Source organism: Atta colombica, unplaced genomic scaffold, assembly GCF_001594045.1.
Source record: "Atta colombica isolate Treedump-2 unplaced genomic scaffold, Acol1.0 scaffold146, whole genome shotgun sequence".
Classification (NCBI taxonomy): domain Eukaryota; kingdom Metazoa; phylum Arthropoda; class Insecta; order Hymenoptera; family Formicidae; genus Atta; species Atta colombica.
In genome coordinates, this window is record NW_017259235.1 from 932,290 (window position 1) to 944,116 (window position 11,827).

The following is an 11,827-nucleotide window of genomic DNA, read 5'->3' on the forward strand; positions in this document are numbered from 1 at the left end:
TATCTCATTTCTTATGCATAATCTACAATGGGTAGTAATAGTAGTGGATTAAGGAATAGGCATAGAAATCGACCAATCATAGTTGTGCATTGAATGTGAAAAAAATAATCAACTGATTGGTCGATTTTTATGCCTACTTCTTAATCAACTATTGTTACTGCCCATTGTAAACCGTGCATTACATTATTCTCGAGTCAAGCTAAATTGAATAAGTTAAATTACCGCAATTACATGTTTGAATATATTATTGAGAGATGAATCAGAATGCAAGATACAGTCATATGCAAGGTATTGAAAGAAATTCGCTTCTTGCTTTCTACATTTTCAAAAATTGTTGTTATTATTATGTATTTATTTTTAAAATAAATGAGCAGTGTTCATAACGGTCATGATTTCAACATGACCGTAATTCGATACTGGACGCCGGCCACGGAATCTCACATGGGATGTGAAACACATGTTCCAAGGACTAAATGTAACCCTGAATTATTTTGAATTATTTAAGAATGTATTCATAAATTCACCAATCAGTAATGTATAAATTTACTATTTTTTGTGTACTTTATTATTAATCAAAATACTTTTAATATTTAAACGGTTCTTTTGTGCTCGCATAAAGGTAACAAATATATGCTTCTGCTTATAAATATAATGAAATTATTTTTTTGAATAATCAAGTACATCATTTACTTTAAATGTCTCTACATTTTATATCTCAGAGAAATTACTTACAATGCAAGCGCGCCAAGGTACAATTCATTTTCTAATTTGACAATTCATAATTGCAAATTAATTGTAATATTCAATGATGAATATATTTGTTTAGGCAACAAAGAAAGCGCCTAAATCGAAGCAGGAAATCATTAAACAACATATGTTTCTTGTCTTGTAATAAAAATTTATTATTTCGTCAAATTATTTTGGTTCTTTAAAGGCAAATGTTAAAATGATATGTTGTTTAAATGAAAATAAATATTCTCTCTCTCTCTCTCTCTCTCTCTCTCTCTCTCTCTCTCTCTCTCTCTGCAGTTCGCAGAAAAATATTCGTGTGTCTCATTTATTGAGAAATCTCTTATTGAGAAATCTCCGTTCCCACATTCTTCCAAGTGCGGAAGCTCGGTCAGTGTCTCGGCCACCCTCGTGCTGTGCACGTTTGTGAGGAGGGGACCGATTGGCATCCCCTCTGGATACACATATATATCCCCCTTCCTCTTCATCCCTCTCACGACTTAATGTCAGTATGAGCGCGCGCTTTCGAACGACGCGTTCGTGTCTGTCGCAAGGGATATCATCAGTCTGTTCTCCACGTTCTCCACGCAAGGACGATTGCCGTCCGCTCCGCGTGGCAAATCATAACGTAAATTTTAATTGTTCAGTAACCAAATTATATGTTTGAGATAATTGATTGAATGTATATTATGCAATAGATATTCCGTGTGAAGTTCTCCGAGTTCCGAGAGTTCTCTCGCGTTTGCTACGAGTTGTTCTCACGTGAATGTTGAATGTCTCATATAATTGTTGAATGAAAGCGTGCGGAATACTAATGTGATCAATGACTTACTCACGTAAAAAAATTAAAATTTTCATTTGCACGATTGAATTTCTTTCATTGATAAAAATGTATACGCGCGGACAGTAGCACGTTTGATTTGTTATGATCCAACTGGTATTTGAGAGACTATTTTCGTCGTCGTCGTCGTCGTCGTCGTCGTCGTCGTCGTCGTCGTCGTCGTCGTCGTCGCCGCCGCCGTCGTCGTCGTCGTCGTCGTCGTCGTCGTCGTCGACGTCGTCGACGTCGTCATCGTGGTCGTCATCATCGTCGTCGTCGTCATCGCCGGCGTCGCCGTCGCCATATCAATATTTTGTACGATAATCTCGAGATGAGGACATTCTTGGTACTCGCAATCGTCTACTTGCTGGCCAAGATCGTCGATTGCCGAGCTGTTGAAAATGACACTGATAAAAATGAGCGCGGTAAACGACGACACAAGTTTTCTGTCGAGGAATTATTCAACACCAAGTTTCCGCACATTATTACTGGAGATTTAGACACTGATATTTGCAAAGCAGGTAAGTACAAAAAAGTAAAGAAAGACTAGTAATTATATTATACTATATTATACTATATTACACTAGTATATGTAATTACTTAGTAACTATGTATATCGGATTAGCTAAAAACAATGCAGGCATTTATAGAAAAATAGATGTAATTATGAATTTCTTTAATATCAAATACATTTTTTTCATTTCAAACACGACATGATGCAGTGTAGCCCGGCATAGGTTTATTGTAATCGCTACAAATGAAAAACAGATTTTTACAAATGCATGTGAGAGTAATCTAATTACATATGTACGTCTGATTCTTTCTTTAACTTCAAGTATATCATCTTTATTATAATTTTAATTGAAGGGGAATTTGCTTAATTAAAACACATTAATTCTTCAATATGCCTCCTTTTCTATCTTTTGAAGTGATTGTTTAAACAAAAATTCAATGACAAAGGTATAAGCAATTTATAATATAATTGACAACAAACAAAATAATAATATCAATAGATAACTAATTAAGGATAAATGTTCTTGGTCTTTGAAAGGGACACTGATTATTCTCGAATAAATGATTTTTGTTTTCCATTAGGTAATTCCTTTTCTTTTAGAGCTTTAGAGACCTATCTCGTTGTATTCAAGATGAATTCGACTGAGACTTGAGGATTGCAAGAACGAAGAGATAGGGATGTCTTTTCATCTTCTCGAAATGATTATCTTGGAAGTGTCTCGCGAACTGTAGACGAGTCAGCAATAGAATAAAAAAGAAGGAGATGATGGGGATGAAGAATGATATGACACGGCATATTTTTCAGACGTAGTGTGGTAGCTTACCTTGAAAAAAAATAAGAATAAAATTTTTCCTTTAAATAGAATCATCGTTTTAATATATAAGAATAATAATAGTCGTTTTAAACAATATAATTTAAACAGAATGCGGATAAATCAACGTTTGTGTTTCTTAGGTGCATTATTTTGTTCATTTCTTCGTCACTTTCTTTTCGCACATAAAATATCTATTATTATATTTAAGAATCGCACACATAATCTTTGAGAAATATAATAACAAAGTGAAAAAACTCAAAGTAATATAACACAAAATGTCCAAAATGGAAATAAAAGATGCATTTTTTGTGTCTAAAAGACATGTCTTTTGTCTCAATTTTGGATTTTGTGTTGTCTGGTAGTTATTGATTCAACATCAAATGTTGTAATGTCATAGTGTCGATTATTGTTAATTACAAAAAAAATAGTTAAACGCAGAAGAAATCTTTTATATCCGATGGTTTGCAAATACAATTGATGTAAATCGCTAATAAAAGTTTTTAAATTCTTTGTTCTTTGTAAAGAATCTATTAGCGACTTGAACACAAAAATGGCAATGATTGAGTAGAATGACTTGAAATTTGTTTTGGATTGTCAAATTTGCACAAACATCACAATCTTTAAATTAACAAACTTTTTTTATAATTAAATATGTCCCCATTAGACTCAATCTCGTTAATTGAGATTATAACATATACATATATATGTATATGTATGTAATAAAATACATTTTATGTGTGTGTGTGTGTGTGTGTGTGTGTGTGTGTGTTAACATATATATATATATATATATATATATATATATATATATATACACATAATATATATATATATATATATATATATATGTGTGTATAAACATGTATGGATAGAAAACGATAAATTTCGACATGTGGTTTATTGGGCGTGAGATACGGCCATTTAAATTTTTATTTATTAGGTATAAATTATACATATACATAATTGTTTTATGCAAAAAAAATTACAATTCAAAAAAGTTTGTTTTTTCCTACGATTACGTTACGATTTACGAAAACTTAGCTTCCAATTTGAAAGATTTGAAACAAGTTTCCCCCTACAAAGATCAGTACGCTCTACATTTATATGTATGTCTGTTATAATGAGGAAAAAGCATGTCATACTTCTCTATATTGCTCCAGATTACTTTAGAAGGTTAAAGAAAAAGTTGGCCAGATCACCGTCGCGTGTTTTCGAAACGTTAATTCTGATGCATGGTGTTGTAGAACACGCGCTCTTCTCTTCTCTTGATTATACTTAAAGTATCTAGTTGTATGTATACACTGTGATTTCTTTTGTTTAAAAATAAATGACAAATTTTACCGTATGGTCTCATCTTGAGAAAATGATTCTATTTCTTGAATGACCGAGAATTTCTTTGAAATATTTGTTTCGATCAGCTTTAAAAGTTCAAAAATACCTATCTTTCAAATGAAAAAATATTGATACTCGTTTTATATAAAAAAAAGTTTTATCATTCATAATGAACAATGTTTAATTAGTACAAAAATAAATGTTTCTGCAAAGTTTTCGCTTAAAAGCTATTTTCACATTGCTTTACATTAAATTTTCATCTTTACGAAACATTCGTTCATGATTTGTTCTTTTCTTCTGAATTTTCTATCTTGTCCTTTGGTTCTCTCTCTCTCTCTCTCTCTCTCTCTCTCTCTCTCTCTCTCTCCTCCTCTCCTTCTCTCTCTCTCTTGTTCTCTTTCTTTCTACCCTTTCCACTTCCTCTTTTTCTTTCCTATTTGTTGGATGCTTGCTTTCCTCTTAACTAATTTTTTCTTTAAATTAAAAGATTTTAAGTTAAAGTATATACGACAAGTATATAATAATAGTATATACATATCTAATTAAAAAAATATTCTATATATTTTCAATTATTGTATCACTACTTGAAATGCATAAAAATATATACTGTTGGAAAATTTAATGGTAACGTGACAAAATGTAGAATAAATCTTTTTAGTCTTATTATTATTATGCATTATGATGCATATATTTATTACCTTGATTAATATCGAAACTTTTAGGATGATAGTTAAGCGTGGAATATCATGTACATAGATAGTTTACAATATCGAACAAGATTATGTGTAATATTTTTACGTATTTATATGCAGCTTGTAATTGATAGCAGTATCAAAACAAATCGAACGATGCGACGTAAAGTTATACCGCAAGGTGTAAAATTACACACACACACACACACACACACACACACACACGCGCGCGCGCGCGCGCGCGCGCATACGCACACACCACGCACGCACGCACGCACGCGCGTGTGTGTGTAATTGATGACTATATATCTAAATATCGAATCAACGCATATATTTGAACGTTCTAAGTTAAATCATATTATACATAACATCCATTCATGTGCAACATCATATTATTTTAATATTATATTTAAACAAGTAGATTAATCAACAGTAATAAAATTAGGAAAAATGTATAAACAAGGAAACTACTAAACTACAGACGCATTAGTATAGAAAATACATATGTACTTAGTACAACAATACCAAATATAAATAAATGTTAAAGTTACAATTATAAAAAACATTCATGAATGGCAATAGAGATTTTAAAGCAAATAAAATACACGATTCTTAATTACAGTTTGCTAAAGTTTATTGTTTGCAATAATTAATACTGAAAATATATAATATAAATGTATAAATTATACACTACCGAAAAGACATTAGTAAACAAGTCCTTTTCATATTTATAAGTGATTAAAAAAAATTAAATCTGCGAGGAATATAAAAAGCATTATTTAAAACATTTATTAAATCAATGCAAATCGATTCTCTTCGATCTTCTTGGTTAAACCACCGGGATGTAACATGCCATTCGCCTTGCTTTCCTTCTGTTTGCTTGATTATCACATCGAGAGATAACCTTTTAACCCTCGGTATGCCTCCGACACGCAGTTTGTAAAGCTTTTTCTTTAATTCCAGCGAGGAAACAAGATTTTGATGAGTCTTTACCATTTATTTAGAACAATATTCTCTGTTAAATATCAAAAAAGCAACCCAATTCCTTCAGTTAAATAACATTTTGTTACTTTTAATGTTAACTTCCATGTATGTCAAAATATAAATCAATCCATTTCTGTAGTTATTTTTAAAGTAAATAATGTTCATATATTAATGTATGCACTTAGTAAATAATAAAGATAAATTTGGGACAATTAATCAATTTTCTTGAGTTTAATTTTATTATTTTACTAAAATTAATGACATATTGAAAAGGAGCAATAGACCTATAAAAATGAATAAAATTATTCAATATTAAATTTGTAATTTGACATTATAAATTTAACAGTGTAAGCATCTAGGCTTTGGATATGATAAGCAAGCTCACACTCAGATAAATTCGATCATTGTTTTAGTATATAATGTGCTCAATTAGATGGATGAAATAATATATAATGTATACAATAATAATTATATAATTATCTTTGTTATACCACTCTATTTTATATTTGAGCTCTGTGTTATATTTAAGGTGTATATAATTTATAATAAAATAGTAACACTATATTGTTACAATTATTATTTTTCTTTACATTTTTCTTTACTATTAATTTCGTGCGCACACGCGCGCACACACAACATGCACGCACGCACGCACGCACGCACGCACGCACGCACGCACACATATTGTTTCTTATAGCCATAACTGCATTTCTTTAATTCTGATTATATTGCATCTCGAAATGCGACTCTCAGAGATCTGACTGCTTTTAATTTTACTTTCCTCGATCATTTTTTAGAGATTTTATAAAAGAAATAATTATTCGATTTTTTTTGTATATATTTTCTAAATGAACGTGAAACAAAATTATGGCATTCAATCAAACTCAGGAAGTAGCAAGTGATGCAAAAGCTAAACGTGATGAGGACTTATCCTTTAGGATTAAATCAAATATTCATCTGGTGTGAAAGATGAATGATGATGGAAGAATAGTAAGAAAGAAGATAGAAACAGATGCCACATACAACTATAAAGACTTGTCATTCACCTCCTTTACGATTGAGATCAATTCCACCAGCCAGATCGTTACAATAATCATTGTTCTCAGATTAATGGCGTTATTGAGAAATGTCATAAACACAATGAATCGCTATTAATACAAACTTATTATCGTTCGCGACATATTCGCCACAAAGTGGCAATCACCTCGAGAGGAATCTCGAGAGGAATTTCTTAATAAACAGTCTATTTTTGTAATTAGTGTGGAAAATGTGTATATTCGCATATTCGACATTATATACTTTAATGATTATTTTGTCGTGCAAAAACAATCGCGTGGCTATTATACATAGAATATAATTTTAATGTCACATATATAAATATATTTTAATATTTTACATTTAAATTTAATTGTTGAACCAATAACATATGTTACATTATATTTTATGTTGTGTATTACTTCAAATTTAAATTCATATATGTACAGGCTGTCTCAAAATTTGGGAATAATAACCTCCTGGCAGCGTGAAAATTCGTGAAAAATTAAATAATAAAAATGTAAGCCATTCTTTTCCTTCAAGTAGTTTTTTAAGTATAAATGTTGAAAGTTTGACCAATCATAAGCGTTGGTTATCTGTCATTCGTGTGATAATGTATATAATATTTAGCACAGCGATAATACTTTGTTTAGTATCTGATACCGGGTGCGTTCCGAGTTACGCATGAAGTGCATGATGTATCGTTTTATCCTTTTTTATCCTTTTTTGATGAACAACAAGGACAAATAATGCATCATGCGCTTCAAGCGTAACTCGGAACGTATCCACCATTGCACGCACGTCACATGAAACTTTGTGAAAAATCAAATAATAAAAATATAAACCATTTTTTTCTGCGAAGTAGTCTCTTAAGTATAATCGTTTAAAGTTTGATTAATCGTAAGCGTTAGTTAAAAAGTCACCTATGTGACATAGGTGACTTTTTAACTAACGCTTACGATTAATCAAACTTTAAACGATTATACTTAAGAGACTACTTCGCAGAAAAAAATGGTTTATATTTTTATTATTTGATATTTCACAAAGTTTCATACTGCAATATTACCCTTGAATTTCGGGACACCCTCTCTCTCTGTTACAAGCGTTACAAATATTTTTTCTTTCTCGAAAACATGGTATTATTGAGAAAAATTGTTTAGACAAAAGTTGTAGGGTTCAAAAAAATCTATTTACTGATCTTATCAGTTTGACTTTGGGTGACATCACCAAGGTCAGATCAAGGTCACGTCGATTTTTTTATTGGAACACCCTATTTTTGATTCCAGATTCTAACCGGATAACATTTGTCAAGATCAAAGCCATTAGAGATTATTCCTCTTATTTTCATTCTTGCAATAAAAATTCATTAAAAATGATAATAAGAGATACAATCCTTCAATGACTTTGATTTTGATAAATAATATCCAGGACATGATTTTGAATTATCATTTAAGAGGTTTTAGCCATCGGTCGAACACTTTGGGTAATGTTAATATCGACGATACTGTAATCTTCAAGCATCACAACTCAAAAAGTATTTCATGAAAAAATATTTTCTTATAGCGTTTTGGAAAGCTCTCGACATTAGTTATTAGATTCTGGAAACAAAAATAGGGTGCTCCATTAAAAAAAAATCGATATGACCTTGACTTGACCTTGGTGACGCCTAAGGTCAAATTGATAAGATCAGCAAATAGACCTTTTTGAACCTTACAACTTTTGTCTGAACATTTTTCTCAATAATGCCGTATTTCCGAGATAAAAATTTGTAACGATTTATTTTGAACACCCGATATATGTATATGTTTTAATTAATATTTAAATAATAATAAAAGAATACTTAGTTTATAGATTGGTCACATTGAAAGAAAAGATTTGCTGAATACGGTACAGCATTTTAATTGGCAACCAAGAATTGGCTACTACAGCTAATTAAAATGCTATGCCATATTTTATCATCTAATTTACTGCAGCAGCCAATTTTTTTTTTCAGTACAGGAATACATATAATAAAATGATTTGAAAATTTAAATATGTATTATTATTTCTATCCAAATTGCGCAAAATGACTTTTTCACAATCGGATTGTAAATGATCGGATTGTAAAAACTGATTGAATAGGTTGGATGGAGTTGCCAAATATCCATTGTATCTTTATTAATGACAAAAAATTTTTACATTTTTGTAAAACATAACTAATTAATTGAAAGTAAATAGATAATTTATTTGTGAGAAATAAGATTCTTTTTTTACCGGTTTATAGATAATAATTTATTTTAGTAAAATATATATTGTGTCTCGCAAATAAACTTTTAAGTAACTGTTTTAATATACATTGAGAAAAATGTTGAAATATCGCGAAGTAAATGTTATACCTATGATGTTTTCTTCGATATTAGTTATGAAAAATTAGTTATGAAAAAAATTGATTGTGATGACAAAATATACATTTTTGAGAAATACATATCTCATTAATTGTAAAAATATAAAATAGATGGTTTAATTATTTGTTGGAAACAAATAATTCTCTGTCAGGAATAAAAAATTCTGTGAATATTTATTTGTTAATTATTTGATATAATTTATAATATTACTTATTTATTGAACAAGAAGTACAAGAACAAACTTTCTTTCTCTCGATTCGCCGGCGATTCTACAGTGTATCGTATAGATTGATCGAATTGTCATTGTTAAAGGATTAAAAGGTATAAAATATCGCCGTGTAATCATAAAAGAAAAACTATCATCGAATACTCTATGTTGCGCGCAGAACAAGAAAGAGAAAAAAAAAACAAAGAGAAAGCAGATATAAAATTGACGTCAGTAGTGTACGCAAGCGTTTAATCCGACGCGATAGAGACTCGCCGCGATGCGAGAGGTTTCTCCATTCGAATCAATACAGCACATACTCGCGTACACATACTCACGTAATCCATGGACGTATATATGTAGTAATACACGCGTTCAGTACGTTGTATATTGTATGTTGAGAACCGGAATGTTGACAATGAGAATATCAGGCATTTCTCAATTTCATAGTTTATGCATTATCTTTGTAACCCTTCTTAAAATCCTTCCAAATATTGTAATAAATCTGTTGCTGTGTATTAATGTAGAATAATTCAAGATAAAAACTCTATTCTTGCTACATCAGTCGCGTTTCGAGTATATGTACTTATAAGCTTGAAAGTTGCAGATTTCAGTATATAACACTATGGCAAGGATTCATGTATTAAAGATTAAAATTTCTTTTTAATAAGATTAAATCTGAAGAAATTGTTGTCTTTCACAAATTGGTAAATATTTTTATTCTAATAAATATATTCTATTTATTAGATTAGGCTGTTATAATTAGAAGTAATTTATCATAATATGCTGCTAATGTTAAACAAGATATATCTTTAAAAAAATTAAAATTTGCAAGGGCGTATAAGACAATATATTTAACGATGATAGAGAATTAATTGATTGATGTAAGTATTTCACAAAAATCAAAACAAGATTTTACCTAATTATAAAGTAGCTCTTGTCTATTCCGTATTTCATAAAATGTTTGATCTGTTTCTCTCCTCTCTCTCTCTCTCTCTCTCTCTCTCTCTCTCTCTCTCTACATATCTCTCACATCTTAGATGCTTTTGCAAATGTCCTGGAAATGGAAAAGGCTTCTCTGATCGATTCGGAGATTGAAACAGTTCCGACAACACGATTGGCTCTTTGCCACGATTCCACGGCTAGACGATAGCATCTTGAGTATTATTATCACTTTTAATTTCTCTCACTTAAAAAAAAATCTGTTTTTATCTTTCTGACAAAATTTTTCTTTAAAAATAACAAGTTTAACAGTGTTTATCGCTATTGTGAATTTATCTTTTCCTATTGTTTGATTAAAGATATAAGATAATGTTACATAAAAATAATATTATTATATAATAATATTATTTTTATTACATTAATCTTAATGTTAGATAGTAAAATGAATGGTCGATTTTTAAATATACATGTATACATATATATAATACACACACACACACACACACACACACCACAGCAAAAATTAAAAGAAGAGTTGATTTGCAGAATTTTTTTTATTAGTTGTAATGAACGTGAAATATACAACGAAATTATTTTACGTGAACATTCGAACGATGCTCCTGCCTGAATGGCACGAAATCACCGATTCGAAACGGACAGGGGTTTGGCATTACGTGGTTTGTAACCGGCATCGTGTATATACATGCATTCGTATACGGAAGCTGTGCAGGGCCGCACTCGCAATTCTACATAGAAAATGTATGTGTTCAGCTTTTGCATTAGATATTCTTTTTTAAAAATTTATTATACTATGACTAGACAATTATTACAAGTAACTTACAGCCCTGAAGGCACGTGTGATATAGAATAAATTGTACTCGCAACTATATATGCAATATGTTCGTACAAAGCTATATTTATGGATTTGTCGCTGCAAATACAACCTCAGCGATTTCAATCTCGTTAATACTTATCGAGGTGTGATCGTATGCGTGCGAGCGCGCGTGCATGAGCGCCTAATTAATTAACCGAAACGGACGCCAATGCACGCAGGGATGCGTATACGCTTGCGACATTGTAGATTGGAAGAGTTCTAATTTATTATATGCGCAACGCGTGTATTTATAATTCGTTTATAGAATAGAATCGTATAATAATGAATGCATTGATGATTAATTTCAGGTGGTTTTCTCGGTGATATTGCACTGCCAAATATCAAATACGACACAGAATGGCGCGAGCAAAAATTAAATAAAAGTTACTTGGAAGAATTGAAAAAATATAGAGAAGAGATATTAAAAGAAGGTCTACAGGTGGAAGAGGAAGGTTTGACAGGTAATATAATATATTATTTGAAAAAAAAAAAAAATATATAT

At 30.6% G+C, this 11,827-nt stretch overlaps 1 protein-coding gene across 1 annotated transcript in view; it reads left to right on the plus strand.

The window, feature by feature from the left end:
• Nucleotides 1-1,880: 1,880 nt before the first annotated feature.
• Nucleotides 1,881-11,827, plus strand: part of LOC108685100 (tolloid-like protein 1) — a 25,867-nt gene continuing 15,920 nt past the window's right edge. Inside the window, exons 1-2 of the mRNA XM_018189740.1 lie at nucleotides 1,881-2,070; nucleotides 11,634-11,786. Of these exons, the coding sequence (XP_018045229.1) occupies nucleotides 1,881-2,070; nucleotides 11,634-11,786 (343 nt within the window). The remainder of the gene's footprint in view (nucleotides 2,071-11,633; nucleotides 11,787-11,827) is intronic.